At 35.3% G+C, this 19349-nt stretch overlaps 1 protein-coding gene across 2 annotated transcripts in view; it reads left to right on the forward strand.

The window, feature by feature from the left end:
• The window catches only part of NCAM2 (neural cell adhesion molecule 2), a 456616-nt gene that overhangs the window by 379749 nt on the left and 57518 nt on the right, over window positions 1–19349 (forward strand). For both annotated transcript variants that reach the window (XM_055125317.1, XM_004606976.2), the window contains exons 13-14: window positions 9799–9918; window positions 14990–15111. In XM_055125317.1, coding sequence (XP_054981292.1) covers window positions 9799–9918; window positions 14990–15111 — 242 coding nt within the window. The remainder of the gene's footprint in view (window positions 1–9798; window positions 9919–14989; window positions 15112–19349) is intronic.

Raw genomic sequence — 19349 nt, forward strand, 5'->3', positions numbered from 1 at the left:
GACATAGTGAAGGCTCCAAAGGCTGAGACTGGTTTCAGGCAGTTTGGAGAGTCTTTTATTTATTTATTTATTTATTTTTTTCACGTGTGTCTGGGCTGCGTAGACCAGAAGGTTCAGTTTCTTAGAGCATTAATGCTGAGAAGAGAGTGAGCAAGAGGTCTGGGGTCCGTTCTGAGAATTGAGTAGGTGATTTGAGTGAGAGAGCAGCTTCTGGAATCTCCCAGATACATTTGAGGGTGAGAGAGGGACAGAGAGCTGACTGTGCTAAAGGAACCGAACCATCTGGGACCACTGTTCCATCACTTCAAAGTACATAAAGTTTGTCCACGTGAACCTGCATAAATGTTTCTCATGGGAAATGAGAAACACAGTTAGGTGAGCTATTATTAAAAAGGGTGTAGGTTCTGAATAGCTTGGATTGATTGCATATTCTCTGAATGATGTTTTATTTGATCTTACTTTGTTGTTAGGGGACTACAGCTGGCAGTCATCAGAGATTGCTCCTGGTTCTGCACTCAGTGATCATTCCTAAAGGGCTCAGGGGTTCTTAGAGGTTGTTGGGAATCAGGCCATGTCCCTCTTCAAGGCAAGCACCTACTCACTGTAATGCTGCTTCTGGCCCAAGTTTTTTCCTTTAGTATAACAGAAATCTTTTGCAAAGGGAATATATTTCTGTATGTTCAGGTTTGAGGAATCTATAGGTTTATTTGCTAAAAGAGGCTTTTTTGAACCTTTGTTTTTATATGTCAGTACATAGTTGTAACACAAAATACAGTTTTAAATTTAATGCAGAACCTCATTTAAATTCAAGGCTAGGTACATATTAACTGATTGATCTTTATTAGCCTTCATTTACATATATATTATATGGCTATTCCACACAATAAATGTTTGTCTAAACATTGCCTGAAATGCTACCAGATGTGATTTGAATTGCATATACTTTTTTCACAAACAAACCATTTTACTTAAATAAAATAAAATCATTTTACTTAAATAAAATAAAATTGTTCAAGAACAGTAGAATTTAGGACAAAATGAAGTGTAACATCTACCGATTTCACAGATGTCCTTGAGTCAATTTGTTTAAAAGTGCTTTGAGGGGCTGGAGCGATAGCACAGTGGGTAGGGCATTTGCCTTGCATGCGGCCGACCCGATTTCGATTACCAGCATCCCATATGGTCCCCCAAGCACTGCCAGGAGTGATTCCTGAATGCACAGCCAGGAGTCAGCCCTGAGCATGGCTGGGTGTGACCCAAAAAGCCAATAAATAAATAAATAAATAAATAAATAAGTAAAGTGCTTTAAGGGAGGAAATCATATCTTAAAACGCTTTGATTCTAAATACTTCTTAATATCGTCTCTTCCATTCAGATATGCAAAGTGCTACTAGGTAAGTAGCTTACCAGACCGAGCTCATACATTGCATTCCAGAAATCTGGATTTGAAACCCTGAATCACACCATGTGTGGAGAACGTGTGGGGAGGACATCTTATAACCTCATTCTCCGCTTTCGAGAACCTGACAAGCTACTGAGAGTTTCCTGCCCACATGGGAGAGCCTGGCAAGCTCCCCGTGGCATATTCATATGCCCAAACCAGTAACAATGATGGGTTTCATTCCCTGACCCTGAAAGAGCCTCCATCGGCACCGTTGGGGAGGACGAGTTAAAAGAGGCATGTAAAATCTCAGTGCTAGTATGAATGGAGACGGTACTGAGACTGCTCGAGAAAATCGATGATCAGTGGGGTGATGATGATGATGATGAATCACACCATAAGCACTGCTCAGTGCTACACCCTAACACAGAGTCAGAAGTCATCCCTGAGCACTGCTATGTGTGTCCCAAAAGAAAAGTAAAACAAAACAAAGCGTGTTAAGTATGGTGTCGAAGGTAACATACTTAGTGTATGTGCTATTCATCATGCTCTGTCACTGTCACTGTCACTGTCATCCTGTTGCTCATCAGTTTGCTCGAGCGGGCACCAGTAACGTCTCCATTGTAAGACTTGTTATTACTGTTTTTTGGCATATCGAATACACCACGGGTAGCTTGCCAGGCTCTGCCGTGTAGGTGGACACTCTCGGTAGCTTGCCGGGCTCTCTGAGAGGGAGGGAGGAATCGAACCCAGGTAGGCCACGTGCAAGGCAAATGCCCTACTCGCTGTGCTATTGCTCCATCATGCTTATGAGAATTTTATAACAGAAATCTCACCATAATGTAGCCTAACATAAAAATAAGTGTTTTCACTTAAAAAAACTAAGAATAATTTTGAAAAGATATTAAGAGGTGCGGGCTGGATTGATAGCACAGTGGGTAGGGCGTTTGCCTTGCATGCTGCCAACCTGGGTTCGATTCCTCCATCCCTCTTGGAGAGCCCAGCAAACTACCAAGAGTATCCCGTACTCACGGCAGAGACTGGCAAGCTATTCATGGCGTATTCAGTTGCCAAAAACAGTAACAAGAAGTCTCACAATGGAGATGTTACTGATGCCTGCTCAAGAAAATTGATGAACAATGGGATGACAGTGCTACAGTGCTATTAAAAGGTGAAATAATTAAGTGAATCTTACTGCAACTACAGACAAATTGTAGCACTTCGCTACACTTAGCTCTTAGCATTTTATCTCCCTTACCAACAATGAGAACTTGAATCATCTTAAAGATAAATGCTATAGGCATAGACATTTGGAAAAGTTGCAACTTTGAGAGTGAAAATGCTATTTTGTTTTTATTAGTTGTTATGTTTTGGTAAATATTTTTAAAATAGATTGTTTTACAATAATTTTATAGAAGGAATTGCTAATTGCACAAATGAATTTTTTACTAAAGAGCATCAAAGTATGATACATTTCTTGAGTAAATAACATAGTACTTATAAAGTAATCTTATGCTCGTTATTGTTGAAAGAGTTCAGGTAGCAATGGTTGCACCACTGCTGACTTTCATGGTTTAGAACGTTATTGCATGTCACCATCACTAAAATGCCTGAGACCCTTTTGTCCCAAGGTCATCTATAGTCTGCCCCTTTTTTCTCTTTTCTTTTACCTACACTGCTTGGTAAACTGTTCTGTAGTCTAAGGCCAACAGTTTATCATTGTTCAAATCTTGTTCTTTCCTTGATTTTCCTCTTTCCATATCACAGTAGAGTGAGATGATCCTGTATTTGTTCTACCTCTTCTGAATTATTTCATATACCATGCTCCCTTCCTCCAGTTCCATCTGTCTTGCAGTGAACTACATGATTTTATATTTTTCTTACACCCACAGAGTAATATACATTGTGGTTATACACACAATGGATTCTCTATTCATTCATTTGTCTTTGAATTCTTTTTCCCCTAACCTTGGCATTTTACTAAGTGTGGCAATGAACATAGGTGTGTGTGTGTGTGTATGTGCGTGTGAGTGTAAAATATATATAGATGCATATATGCACACATGAACACTGTATATATATATATACACAAATATGTATGCTTGAAAATGTTTGGAAATTTTCAAGGTATTATAAAGTACCTCAATTTATATAATTTGTCCTAAGAGAACTTTGCTTAGTTTATAATCTAGATCTCATTTTCTCCAACATTTGAGTTTGAATTTCTAACATATAATAAGGAAGAAATTCATCCCACAGCCCAGTTTAAAGTTCTTATGTTCTATTGTGTGGGCCCCTTTAAGGAAAGAAAGTCTCCATTAACTAACTTTATAATTTAACGAGTGACTCTATTATAGGCTACAGAGCCTTTCCTTTTTCAAGTGGTGGTTTGCTTTCAAGCCCTTCTGTGGATATTCAAAAACACTGTATGGTAATATGCTGGTAAATTACAGATCACTTCATGTACACGTACAGTCATGTAAGAAAGGCAAGTCAAATTACAGAGTCAGCTTTTGCCTCCTCCGAATTACTTCCTTTACCTCCATTTAAATTGATCCCAATTTGTTGAGTTCATTCTACTTCACACAATAATCTTTATGTTCTCACAATGCTAATCAGCTACATAATATGCATTATTGTACAAAAACTCTATGGTTGGAACGTAAAAGTAGAATTTTTTTTTGTATGTAAAATTCTGAAAACTTATCAATAGGTTTAATTCGTTTCTCCATTCTAATTTGGGAAGTCTGTTAAAAAAAAAAACAAAAACTTCTCTCATCCACCTAGTCTTGGAGTATTTCTCCCCAGTTCTATCCTCACAGTTTTCCCATTGTTTCATTATTCTACATATCATTTTATTCCTCTCCTCTGCAAAGTGTGCTGTGAAATTCTAGAATGAGGGAAAATGACAACAAAAAATAAATAAATGAGAGCACAAAATAAATAAATAATTACAATCAAGATGAGCCCATGGGGAAATATTACAGGCTATTTCACATACATACAGTAATTTAAGAAAGACAAGATCATTTGCCGTTATTATTAAAAAAGGCTTGTTACATTTTCAGATTGGTCATTATTTTTAAATGTTGTGATTTGTAAGTAGAATTCCTCTTGACAGAGCTAGAAGGATAATGAAAGTTATTCACAATCCCTATAAAATGATAGAGGATTAACGTAGACAATCTGGACCAAAAAGGGATTTTATTATAAATTGTTACATAATTAAAGCACACTGTGAAGTTGCTTTTTGGAGTAAGAGAATGTTTTAGTTGCATAAGTAATAAGCTCAATTTTCCTTAATGTAGTATACTCTAAAACTGTGATAACTCTACTCTCACCCACTTTTAACCAAAAAAAGATGAAAATTATGGTATACATGCATCTAATTTATGGATATTTTATTTGCAAATAAATGTGTATGCTTTGCTTATTTTAGAAATGATAAAGCATTCAATACAAATGTACTTTTTAAACTGAAGTCATACAAAATTTTTTGATAATCACAGAAGCTAATCACAGACATTACTTAAAAATAATCCAGACCAAAAACATAATTGAGATATACAAAAAGGTTCATTCATTCATAAATATTTGGGAAATTTGAAAGTAACCAAAATGCTCCATCAGAGTGGAATAAGCCATATGTCATTCTATGTGATGGACACTTAAGCATTCATTCATTAAAAATAAGGTTGCTGAATATAATATTTGTGAAATAAGTAGGATATGGTACTATATCCCCACAGTAATCCTACATATACTGTATTTTGGATCATTTTGTTTAGAACTTTACTTACATCAAAATACAAATATTCCCAGGTGCCCCATGGTTCAACAGGTAAAACTTTGTAAAGAAAGTGGCTAAATAATAAACAAACAATAAATTAGAAAATAAAATAAAATTGTAAGCTTGAATTCTGTTGTTTAATTGATCAATAGAAGCAATTGATTTTTGTAGGTAACATGTGCTCTTATTTAACAGCTGCGTAGTATTCCATTGTGTAGATGTACCAAAGTTTCTTTGACCAGTCCTCTGTTTTTGGGCGCTCCATTTTTTCCAGATTTTGGCTATTGTAAACAGTGCTGCAATTAACATACAAATGCAGATGTCATTTCTACTATACTTTTTTGCATCTCCGGGATATATTCCCAGGGGTGGTATTGCTGGGTCAAATGGGAGCTCAATTTCTAATTTTTTGAGAATCGTCCATACTGTTTTCCAAAAGGGCTGAATCAGTCTGCATTACCACCATCAGGAAAGGAGAGTCCCTTTCTCCCCACATCCGAGCCACTCTCTGTGGTGTGAATTGATACCTTATTGTTGTGTTAATCTGCATCTCCCTGATGATTAGTGATAAAGAGCATTTTCTCATGTGTTCTTTTAGCCATTTGAATTTCTTCTTTGAGAAAATTTCTGTTCGTTTCCACCCCCCATTTTCTGATGGGGTTGGGTGTTTTCTTCTTGTAGAGTTCAACCAATGCCTTGTATATCCTTGATATTAACCCTTTATCAGATGGATATTGGGTGAATATCCTTTCCCATTGTGTAGACTGTATTTTGGTCACTGTTTCTTTTGAGGTGCAAAATTGAAATGAGTCAGAAAGAGAGAGACAGACATAGGAAGATCACACTCATCTGTGGAATGGAAACAGAATGTAAACAGAATGTAAACAGAATGGGAGACTTACACTCAAGAGTAGTAGAGCTAATGACCAGGAGGTCTTCCCCACAGCTTGCAAACTGGCCTCACATGCTGGAAGAAAAGGCAGATGAGATAGAGAAGGGAACACCAGGTAGAGGATGTCAGAGGACCCATTCGGGTTGAAAGATGAGTGCCTAGAGCAGAAAGTAGACTATTGACCGAGTATGATGGCCACTCAATACCTCCATTGAAAACTACAACACCCAAAATGAGAAAGAACAAAAGGGAATACCCTATATTAGAGACAGGGTGGGGTGGTGGGGGATGGGGTGGGGGTGGTGGGAAGGATATTGGGATCATTGGTGGAGGAGAATGGGCACTGGTAGAGGGATGGGTAAATGATCACTGTATGACTGAAATGCAAACATGAAAGTTCATAAGTTTGTAACTGTACCTCATGGTGATTCTCTAATAAAAAATTTAATAATAAAAAACATGACCATTAATGCTATTGTAATAAATGCTACCAAAATACAATAGTGATTTTTAAAATGTTATTTGCACATATTTTCTCTCATTTTGAGTTGTCAATTATGATTTACAGTGATTTTTATAAGGGCTCTGTTAATTCTCTAAATATTACTATTTCTTTGCATTTTTCAAAGTAAATTATTACTCTAAGTATGCTTTGTGCAACATTACACATGACTGGAAGGTTTTAGAAGTGATCCAATAATACATTACTTGCCAATGGAACTATTAAAGCTGTGTGTATATGTGGTTCAATTTTATAAAGCAACCAGTGCTGGTGTGGATGTGGGGAAAAGGGGACGCTCTTTCACTATTGGTGGAAATGCCGACTGGTCCAGCCTTTCTGGAAAACAATATGGACAGTCCTTCAAAAACTAGAAATTGAGCTTCCATATAACCCCGCAATACCACTTCTGGGAATATATTTCAAGAATGCAAAAAAGCACAGTAGAAATGACATCTGTATCTATATATTCATTGCAGCACTGTTCACAATAGCCAAAATAAGGAAACAACCCGAGTGCCCAAAAACAGATGACTGGTTAAAGAAACTTTGGTACATTACATAATGGACTACTATGCAGCTGTTAGGAGAGATAAAGTAATGAAATTTGCTTATAAATGGATAGACATGGAGAGTATCATGATAAGTGAAATGAGTCAGAAAGAGAGGGACAGACATAAAAGGACTGCACTCATTTGTGGAGTATAGAATAACATCACATGAGGCTGACACCCAAGGATAGTAGATACAAGGGCCAGGGGGATTGCTCCATAGCTGGAAGACTGCTTCATGAGTGAAGGGGAGAAGGCAGATGGAATAGAGAAGGGATAACTAAGAAAATGATAGCTGGGGGTATCGGTTCAGATGGGAGATGTGTGCCAAAAGTAGATAATGGACCAAACATGATGACTTCTCAGTGTCTGTGTTGCAAGCCATAATGCCCCAAAGTAGAGAGAGAGTATGGGGAATATTGTCCGCCATGGAGGCAGGAGGAGGGTGGGAAAGGGGGGGTGGTATACCTGGGATATCGGTGGTGGGGAATGTGCACTGGTGGAGGGATGGGTGTTTGATCATTGTGTGATTTTAACCCAAACATGAAAGCTTGTAACTATTTCACGGTGATTCAATAAAATTAAAAAAATATATACCACCCCCCCCGGAAATAAAACAAACATGTACGCTTAACTACACAGCCAAGTTATTATCTGAAGTCTGCTCTTAATGTGGCAAATCTGTCCTATTTAAAATTACTCTACAATCTGGAGAGCTCCTTTTCTTTTCTCTTCTGCTTTCCAATAAACTTTTCTACTTTTGAAAAGAAAAGCATAGTACTCTTACCTTACTTCATAGAGATATTCAGAGGCATATTGTAAGCCATAATTATTTGCGATAGTAGTGGCATCTATTCATGCATTTTTGTGTGACCTACTCTATATTGAATACCTGTGTAAAAATGTTTCTCAAAGTAAACACCACTGTTTATTTTTCCAGTAAACAAATATATTTTCATTAAACATGGTGAAAAATGAATGCCTTTGGACTTATCCATTATTTCAGATTATTCTGTGGTCCAGATGTAGTAATCTAATTTGCATAGACAAATGATGACTGGTGATGATTGCTTTAGAGATCCATCTCCTTTTATTTAGCTTCTTTCTACTTGTAGACATTTGTTTCTCTAACACTTAATAAGTGTATGTTTGCACATAAGGAGACCAACTTAGCCCTGGTTGGATCTGTCACTGGTGTAATCAGGCTCAAATCCAAACACCTTATTGAATATAGTTGCACAATATTTCCTAGTGCAAAGCTCATTGGAATTGTACTAGTTTCCTCAGGGTTATATGAATATCTCATATAACCCTGTAACCCTGTGCTCATCATATGCTAACATTGACTACCCAAATATCTAAGAGATTTCACCAAAAATCTTGAAGAATTAAATATATTTTTTTATAAAACTTTACTTTCCGTTGGAGTATGCATATGTAGGTTTTATATATAAATAAATTTTCCATACCTTTCAAGTTTTGTGTTTTAAACAATAATAATCTGCAGTTTATCCAGTATTTTTTCTTTTGTATTTTACTAAGTAATGAAAAAAAATGATGAAATAATTTAGTAAAACAACAAGCTAGATGACACATCAATGAATAATAGTCAAAGGAATGAACATAAGGTAAAATAGAAACAAATTCATTACAATTTTAAATAGTTTAGAATGAAAATGTTATTGTTGAATCTATCTTATAACATAATTCAGAAATATGTCAATATGTTACGTTGGGATTTTTATTAATATATGCTATTTTGAATCATGGTTCACATAAAAATAAATATATAGTGCTGGTTTCTTCATCTTTAATTCTTACATTAGGATTCACTATACAGTTTTTTTTATTTTAAAGTGATTATTTGATTTAGCTATTATGTAAACAACACTTAAGTTCCATTTGGTTGTCATCAGACATTATAATTCCACTTAGTTGCTTTGCTTTCAAGGAATAGTAACATAGTGATAAATCCTGGATTTTGTTAACTCCATCAGAGGAATTGTGGATATGTGTTATATTGAAATATGAGTCGCACTGTATATTTTCTGCCTAAATAAGAGATTCACATGACTCAAAAAGTATTTTCAATAATCTTTAATTAGATTATTTTTAGAGATTTTCTCTTCTTCCTTACAGCATGTTGAATATTGTTAAGATGCAACAGAAAATTGAGAATAAATTCAAACAAAATATAAAGGATGAGAACATTTAAGTGAACATTAAAAATAATTTGCATAGAAGTTATTGAATGAATGATCCACTTTTTTGTGACACTTCTTTGCCATAACTGGAGACCAGAGTAATGGAGGTCACTCTCTATATTTAATTTCATCATATATAGGTTACATAGAAAATACTGAGAATAAAAAAATATTTGGAGACCACACATAAAATATGTGTTACTAATCATTTCTAACTATTATAAATATATAAAATAGCTTACTTTCTAATTTGTGATTATATCACATATATAACTATAAATTTTTCTCTTAAGCTGTGGCAGGAGGTTAAAATACTAATATGTGGTTGATGGGTATTTATAAATAATTTTCTTGCATGAATTTCCTATTTATCAAGTTATCTATGGTTATATTTACAGTGTAATTATCCTCTAAGGATTGTAATATTACAGTTCATTTTACTTAATAAAGTGCGTTAATCAAAGGTACTTTTTCCCCCTAGCAACGGTTGTTTTGAGCAACCTGGAACCAAATACAACTTATGAAATCAGGGTCGCAGCTGTCAATGGAAAAGGACAAGGAGATTACAGTAAAATAGAAATTTTCCAAACATTACCAGTTCGTAAGTAATATTTTGTACTTTGTTGCACTTCTCTTTGCTTGCTCATTTAAATGGAATCTTAAAATGAAGGAAGATGATTTTAATATTTCCAGGAAGTGAATTGTGTCACTGTTAAAGTGCTTTCTAAAGATCATCGCATGTAATATTTAAAGATATCTTTGCTCTGAAACAGAGAAGATAAAACAAAGGTACTCTTCAATATATAAATTAGAATTGCTTTCAAGATTTATCTTGACAGGAAGGTGTTCAAATTCACAACTTCATGAGCTTGATTGTACTGCTCACTTTTCATAAGTATATACATGTATGTATCATTGTATCACTGTCATCCTGGTGCTCATCAGTAGCTTGCTAGGCTCTCTGAAAGGGATGAAGGAATCAAAACCGGGTCAGAAGCGTGCAAGGCAAATGCCCTACCCACTGTGCTATGACCCCAGCACTTATATATGTATAGTACATATAAACTATATATTATATACTATATTATGCCAGACTGGAGTGATAGCACAGCAGGTAGAGCGTTTGCCTTGTATGTGGCCTATCCGGTTTCGATTCCTCCATCCCTCTCGGAGATCCCAGCAAGCTACTGAGAGTATCTTGCCCACACGGCAGATCCTGGCAAGCTACCTGTGGTGTATTCGATATGCCAAAAACAGTAACAAGAAGTCTCACAATGAGATGTTATTGATGCCCGCTTGAGCAAATCAATAACAATGGGATGACAGTGCTACAGTGCAATTTTATAAGATAGAAAGCATATCTATGTGGCACATTCAATTTTTATTTTTTTAATTGAGCCATTACTATTGCTTTTTTCATAAATTGTATGTGAAGATAAAATTGAGAACAATTTATTGCAAAGAAAATCAACAGTTATAATTCAGTTAATTCCTATCCCTTTGTGAGGGATATTTTAAATTGTACACATTTACAAGAACTTAAATAAATAATAGTGATTCATATTTCCTTGATATTGAATTCTCAGATAATGTGAGAAAATTTGAATAGACAGAATTGATAGTCTTACAAAACTGTGTATGATGGTATCTGCGATATGCCCTTTCTGAACAAATTCGATCACGATCATGAAATTCCGTTAATCATCGATTTCTCAAACAGGCTCAGTAACCCCTCCTTTCGTCCTTTCCCTGAGATCTTAGAAGTCTCTCTCGACTCGGCTCTCCCAATGATGTTGCACTGGAGGCTCTTTCAGGGTCAGGGGAATGAGACCCAGCTTGTTACTGGATTTAGCATATGAATACACCATGGGAAGCTTGCAAGGCTGTCCCATGTGGGCAGGAAGCTCTCAGAAGATTGCCAGTTTCTCCCAGAGCAAGAAGTAGTAGGCTACAAGATATTGCACGGCCAGGAAGTGTGAACAAATTAGTCACATTAAATCATTTTATCCTAATTTCTATGCAGTTTTTCTTAGTCCCTTCCCATTGCTTCTATACAATCTGTCAGATGTTGTCTTCCCTGTTCTCTCTTTCTGCTGCAAATATCTATTTCAGCCCTTGCCATTTTCTCAGGACACTCTCCTGAGTTGTAACTCTGGAGGTTGAAGGATCCGAGAGAGACTTCACACAAATGTAAAGACACCTAACTCTTCTCTGTATAACCCTCAACCCTGCCCTGAAACTCCTCCATTCTACCCACACATCCCTCTGCCTGCTGCTAGCCTCACCACTCCTCCCTAAATAGCCACACTGCTGCTAGCTACTACAGTAGGGAAAGCAAAAGTTGGTGATTTCCTGCACAACATCAATTTTATTCCATCAGAATTCCTTCCATTTTATTTTTATTATTATTATTGTTGTTATTATTATTATTATGGTAATTCCCAAGTTTAATGCACATGTTCTGCCAGTCAGCATGGTTTACTAAAGAAGGCTATGGCTGACCTCACCAATTTATTTCCCCAGTCATTTAGGCAAACTTTCTGTCTTCCTTCATTTATTTGTACAACATGATTCTAAGTATTTCAGTCATAAAGCCCCACTCACATTTTTATTTTTTACCTGGTACCTTTTTTGGTTTTTTTAACCTGTTACCTGTCTCCCACCCGCACGCCAGAGCCTGACAAGCTACCTGTGTGTACTCGATATGCCAAAAACAGTAACAATGACGGTCCTCATTCCCCTGACCTTGAAAGAACCCCCAGTACACCATAGCGCTACACTAGCACACAACAGGAACAAATGGAGACATTACTGGCACCTGTTCAAGCAAATTGATCAACAACGGGATGACAGTGATACAGTGATACGTATCACCTTAAAATGTTAAGACATCAGATTTCACAGTACCATTACTAACTTCAGACTTTTCCCTAGACAGTGATTGATTTGAAGGTAATGACACATAATTTTTAAGATTATGTAATTTAAGGGATCAGAGTGAAAGGAGTGCGGGTAAGCAATTGCCTTGCATGCATCTGACCCTGGTTGGATCCCTGGCACCTGGTCTGGTCCCCTGAGCCTGCCAGGAGGAATCTCTGGGTACAGAGCAGAATCCCTGAGCACTGCCATGTATGAAACCCAGAAAAAACTATAAACTATCACTGGATCACTGTCGTCCCATTGCTCATCGATTTGCTCAAGCAGGCACCAGTAACATCTCCATTTGTCTCTGTCACGTTCAGGGTCAGGAGAATGAGGCCCATTATTGTTACTGTTCTATATATAGTATAAAATATGTTTATTTAATAAAGTTTAACCTCAATAATATATGAAGAGTCCCTTAATTTCAATTTATCTCTACATCAAAATGTGCCTTTGTTATTAACTTTCATTTATTTAATTTTTATTTTTGGGTTTTTCAACCACACTGAGCAGGACTTACTCCTGGCTCTGTGCTAAGATGCTCAGATATGATTCTTCGCTCTACTTGGGGGATCAGATGGGGTACTATAGATCAAACCCTGGTCAGCTGCTTGCAAGGGAAGTGACCTCATACTGTACTATTATTCTGGTCCCATGAGCTGTGATTTAAATGAAAAGGGCAATTGGAATGACAAATTTTATGTAATATGTTATAGGTATACATATAGGTATAAATATTTTAAATATATATTAAAATATTTGTTTTTATTCTTTAAAATTATTTGTCTCTAAATTTTTGTATAGATTATGATTTTGATACCATTACTAAATAGATTGATATTTTATAATATTTAACTTTAAATTTATATAAAATAAATTTTACCTGAGCTATAAATACCATCATACAAATTTTCTACCTTCCCATAATATCTTATTTTATTCTTTTAAAAGAGTATTCTAGTGGCTTGTAATGAGTTTTAATTGCTTTTCAAAAGCCTTATGTTTCATAAAGATTTTGTCATGCCAAAAATGTGCAAGTTGAATTAACTTTTTCTTTTTTTTGCTTTTGGGGTAACACCCAGTGATGCTCAGGAATTACTCCTTGCTCTACACTCAGAAATTACTCCTGATAGTGCTCAGAGGACTATATAGGATGCCAGGGATGGAATCCTGGTTGGTCTTGTGCAAGGCAAACTCCCTACCTGCTCAGGTCCCAAAATTCAATTAACTTGAACGAAACAACCCCTCTCATTACTTTGTATAGTTGCACCCTAAGAGGTTATTTTATACTTACCTAAATGCCATCTATGCAACTCCCATATTACTTTGATAACTTGCCTTTCTGAAAAAAAATCCCTGGATTATGGCTATAAGTGCATTACAAGTGCATTATTTGAAGTTAAGATAACTTACTGAGAAAAACAAAAGCTTTCCCATCTTTGGAAGTTTGAAGTGCTCATTACAATCAACTTAATTTGATTTAACATTTGTCTTAGTAGACCAAATATTAAAGATTTTTAGAAACGTTGAAAACTATAACATTAACATGAGGTCATTAGTATCTCCATATCTAAAATTTTAAGAATAGGAGGAAATGGAGTCAGAGATATCCAGGGATATCACATAAGGGGTATTAAGCAGGGGCTCTCCTTTTAAGTTTACAAGCAATGATGACATCCCTTACATAGAAAACTCTAAAATTTGAATCAATTCCTAATAATATACAAGATATAAGAAATACAGTATCAACATGTAAAAATAGAATTATGGGCAAACATTTTTGGAAACTAAGAAGCAGAAACAAAGGCATTCAACAAACAGAATTGAATCAATTCTTTAGACCCAACAGAGCAATATTTATTTATCCAGATCTGTATCTAGTTTAAAAACAAACATATTGGGGTCAAGAGTTAGCACAACTCAGTGGGTAATGTGCTTGTCTTACACACAGCCTACCTGGGGTCAATCCAGGTATCCCAGGTGGTCTCACAAAGACCTCTCGGAGCAATGCCTGAGTGCACTCTAGCACTGTAGCACTGTCGTCCCATTGTGAGACTTGTTACTGTTTTTGGCATATTGAATATGCCATGGGTAGCTTGCCAGGCTCTGCCGTGCGGGCAGGATACTCTCGATCACTTGCTAAGCTCTCCAAGAGAGACGGAGGAATGGAATCCAGGTCAGCTGTGTGTAAGGCAAACACCCTACCTGCTGTGCTATGGCTCCTTCAGGCCAGAAATAATCCATGAACAACACAGGTTGTGGCTCAAAAGACAAAAAAACAAAAGCATACTAAGAAAGGATTTGTAACCTAAACTATGTAACATATCACTATGCCATTATCTTTCTGATAGTTATATATTCCATACATTTTGAATCTTTGTGATGGCATACTGATAAATTAAAATATTTACTGAAATGCATGCCAAGGCAATGCATGTTTATGTACTATAATCATGTAAATAATTCTATACTGTATGAGTAATTTCTCTTTTGAGAACCTTTGCACACTAATATATGCAGTACATTTGGCCCTATATTTCATAATTTTGGCAAAATATTTCTAGGAGTAAAGTGTTGTATGGAATAAGAGAAGGAGATATTATATTAAAACAGAGGGCACATAGTCAATAGTAAATCCAGGATAGAATCATAGATTTGGATTATTTAACAATACTATTTTTATTAAGTAGCAAATCTTTTAGCTTCCTAAGTTATGTACTGATGTCATGAATGTTGCGTTGCCTATTTAGGTGAGCCAAGTCCTCCCTCCATACACGGGCAGCCAAGCAGTGGAAAGAGCTTTAAACTCAGTATCACTAAGCAGGATGATGGAGGAGCGCCTATTTTGGAATACATTGTGAAATACAGAAGTGTAAGTGAATGCTTTTTTAACCATTTTGTAATTTTAAATCACATCAAGTCTCTATTGAATGTATAGATCTGTTGGGTGTATGCATATCAAATGCCTCTGATAAAACCACAATACCCAAATGACATCAGACGGTAATTTTCCATTGCTGAAAAGTATCATCAGACTTATAAAACATACACGGTTTTTATTATTTAGCTGTTTTTAGTTATTATTTGCTGGTCCACGTGGCTGTGCTCAAGATGTACTCCTGACTCTGTACTCAAGGATCATGTCCGCAGTGCTCTGGGGATCTTAGTACGAAGTTGATCTTAACCCCTCTATTCTCAGTCTGAGAATGCAATCATTCTGTTTTTTTTTTTTCCTATGCAACCTTTTTTTTAATTTTTAATTTTTTAAATTTTATATATATGTATATTATTATCACAAAAGTAGTTCGCAATAGTTCATTACAGAAAATATTCAAATACCAATCCCACCACTGAGCACCTTCCCACTACCATAAGAGAGAAGTATGTGAAGATGGTTGTATTTCATTCTGGAGTCATTTAAGCCCAAATATAAGAGAATACCAGCAAGTATGTTAAAAACAATATGTGCTACTTTTGATAAGTAAGTGAGATAGAGTGTTAGAGGTCTTGAGGACATTGATAAGATTACATGGCACCGGGGGCAGTTTGTGGGTATGTTAGCCAAGCTACTGGAAAACTGGGGAACTGGGGGAAGGAAGCCCTGTCCTGATCCCAGCAGGCTTGGGTGTCAGGGGCTGAGCACTCTGCTTGGTTTAAAAACAGAATGATTACGAGAGCTTTTTGATACCTAAGCGTGAAATTTGGGAACACAGTAGAAATGAAATCTGTTTACCCAATTTATCTTACAAATTTAGCAGGATATTTTCACTTTCTTTTCCCCTTGATGCAAATGTTTCAGGGTAAGGACTCTTGTCAATTTTAATCATGTTGGGTACACATATTAACAAATCGCACCTCCAGTAAATTGCTTGAATTAAAATTTCTCAAAACATGGTCACAATGAGACCAACATGAAGAAGTGGAAGTAGTTTCTTCAAGTAGCTCCAGTTCATATGGGACTTGGACAGTTAAGAGCTGCCTTGAGTCTAGTGATGTCTGTCAGCTGGAGGAAGCATGTGCATACAGAGGATTGCAGGAAGTAACCTTATGCCCTTCTGAGCCAGTTGAAAATAATGCTCAAACACTAAAAGAGATTTTTCATAATAAATCGTAAGTGCCATTGAATATTTATGCCCACTGTGGATGTAAAAAAGTGAAACAATTTTAATTGAAATGTGTTTGCAGTTACTAATATTTATAATTGTTCCTATTGCACAACACTGATTTGATATACTCAACACCCTTATTTATACTTTTCAAATCCATTGTGTTTGAGCAGCACCCTTATTTATACTTTTCAAATCCATGGTGTTTTTAGCAATGCCCTTATTTATGCAGTTCAAACTCATTGTGCTTTAGTGATTGAGACCACTGCTTCTTAAAAGTAGTTAACCATTTTTTTTTCCACAGATGTATAATTTTCTAGTGTATACTGCCAATTTTTTATTTAAACCTCTTAATTGGTGGGTAGTATAAAGGAAATTTAATTTTGAAAACCACACACATCAGTAATTTATTTTAGGCTTGAATTCAGTCTTTAAAATGTAAGATCAATTAAGTCCTAATCCGTACTTAATCTTAGGCAGCTGAATCTTTATAGCCGAAAATTAACATCTTCTTAGCAGGGTGAGACTTTGTTGCAGATTTCACATTGGGAATGAAACTCCATGGTTTGGTCTTTTTGAATTCTCTGTTATAGAAGTGTCTCGACTTAAAAAATAGCTGGAAGGATTTCAGTTATTCCTTCGAAGCTGATACATCATGCTTCAAATAGTAGAATTCTTATTTATCTTATTTGAGCATCTATCTTATTTGAGCAGCTTCCTCCTCTTCGGAGGAGGAAGAGATTTTACTATATGGACATAGTCCTGAATAAGATTGTGAGCTAGATGAGCAAAAGGGCCAGTTTTTCATGGTATCTCCTACTATTGAACTCATTAGAATTTATGATACAGTATATGACAAGACTGTAAGAATGTGTGGGAATCCCCTATCAAATCATGAGGTGAACTCAGAAATACAATGATTGATTGTAAGAATATGGTCAATATATTCTCTAAATTTATAATTCATTTCTCCACAAAACATTTCCTTCCTTTGTCCTTTCTTAAGAATTAGCAAGGAATAATACAGATGTTATACTGAGTTTATCAAATAAACAGTTTAGGAATATAATCATAAGAATCATTTTTATTTCCATATCTAAGACCAGATATTTTCTGTTATGCTTGTTTCACATCAATTAGTGGCCTAAATATACAATTACTACATGTAGGAATTGAATGATGTTTTCAGTGATAAAAATCAAGCATAAAAATTGCTTTTTCCTGAGTGTGTTTTTCTTCTTGTCATGTTAGCTTTCCCCTCATGTAGATCATTTGGTGTTCCTAAGATAGTCTCTTCGCATCCATGTTCAGAGAAAGAAGAAATGAGTAGAACACATAGTATAAGATAAATGAAGAAATAATCATAATTTGTGGAGGCTTTAGATATTGTCTATGTGTTGTAACAATACAATATAGATTTCCTAAAAGCAAAAGTATTCAGAGTTAAAATTATGTCTCTTGACTGCCATTTGAGTGCCACTTAAAGGAACTTTTGCAACTGAATTTTAAGTTCTGATCATATAATGTAATAATTTTGTTCTCTTACTGATTATATTTGTTAATTGTAGTATGAAGCCTTAGAAAATGTCTTTCCCACCAGTATAGAAAATAATAGATTAATATCAATATGAGGGCAATTTAAAAAAATATTTACTTAATTTTTCCTCAGTGATGGTAAATGGTTACCAGTTTTCTAATACTTCCAAGGGTTCCTTTCTATGTATGCTACTTCTAAATAGAAAGTATTGGTCATTGTTTTAGGGCCCTATCTTAATGATTTCACATAGCATCCATGATCTCTTTGAATGCATTGCTGTACTCTGCTCTAATACCTATCTCTAACCATTTCAAATTTCAAAAGAGTATTAAGACTATCTTTTTTTGAACACTATCCTGAATATGATAGCTTTACAATTCACAGCTATAATTAAATGGCAAATAGTTTCTACTCTTGGAGCTGCTACCATTCTAATAATAAGCACCATTTAAAAGTAGAATTTTTAAGTTCTATGGCAAGATTTGTAAGAATAGTTCCTCATTATCCTATGTTATCCAAGGAAGACAATGCTTACTATTAGTCATAAAACAATGGATAAATAATAAAACATTAAAAATATTTTTTGCATAGTTTCATGAGAAAAGAAGGTTTAGCTTTATAGGTATCTTGGTGGAAATGAGGAATAGATATCAGAATGTGAGACATTCCTGTCTAAACAATTTTGTATTGATAATGCTGAAATGAAATCTCTTCAGGGAGATTATATCAAATTGTCATCTTGTCTCCTATATCACCTTATAATATAATGGCATGCCTCTACTCTACTCTAAAATAAACACTATATTCCTTTTTTAAATATTGTACCTTTCCACTCCATCCTTTTTAATCTGAAAACAGCCATGATCTCTAGGTCTGATTGGAAACCTACGTATCAAAGTAGAGTTATATTAATGTGGTAAAGCCATAGCTGATCTTGAGAAAAAATCATTTTCTCCATATTTTCTATATCAAAAGGTCTCTTATTCATGTTAAAAATCAAATATATGAGGTGGCTGAATATTTATAGTGTCAGTTGTCTTGATATTTGCACTTGTATTGAAATAATAACTATTTCCAAATGGTTCTTGGTCATCCATTTTCTTTCTATCATTCTTTTCTATGACTTCCTCTACTTGGATTTCAAATTGCATGGATTCACACACAGCTGAATGCATTAAAAATATCTAGCCATATTCTAGGTGGTTTAAGTTTATTTTTATGACCCTCTATGAAAATAAAATACGGAATCTGGAAATGAAGTAGCATCATTCTGATTTTCAAATGATCATTTCTTTGAATTTGTTTTTTTACATTCCTGTGCCTAAGGATATTTGATTTATAATCAAGAAAAAACAAAATTGAGGAACTATGTTCTTTTTATGAGTGTTGGGATCTAGCAGACATAGCATGTATAGCATTTTTCTGGCTTAGTCCTTGGGGTGGGGTGAGTCAGGGATCAAAAAACTC

The sequence above is a fragment of the Sorex araneus genome, chromosome 2 (genome assembly GCF_027595985.1).
Source record: "Sorex araneus isolate mSorAra2 chromosome 2, mSorAra2.pri, whole genome shotgun sequence".
Classification (NCBI taxonomy): domain Eukaryota; kingdom Metazoa; phylum Chordata; class Mammalia; order Eulipotyphla; family Soricidae; genus Sorex; species Sorex araneus.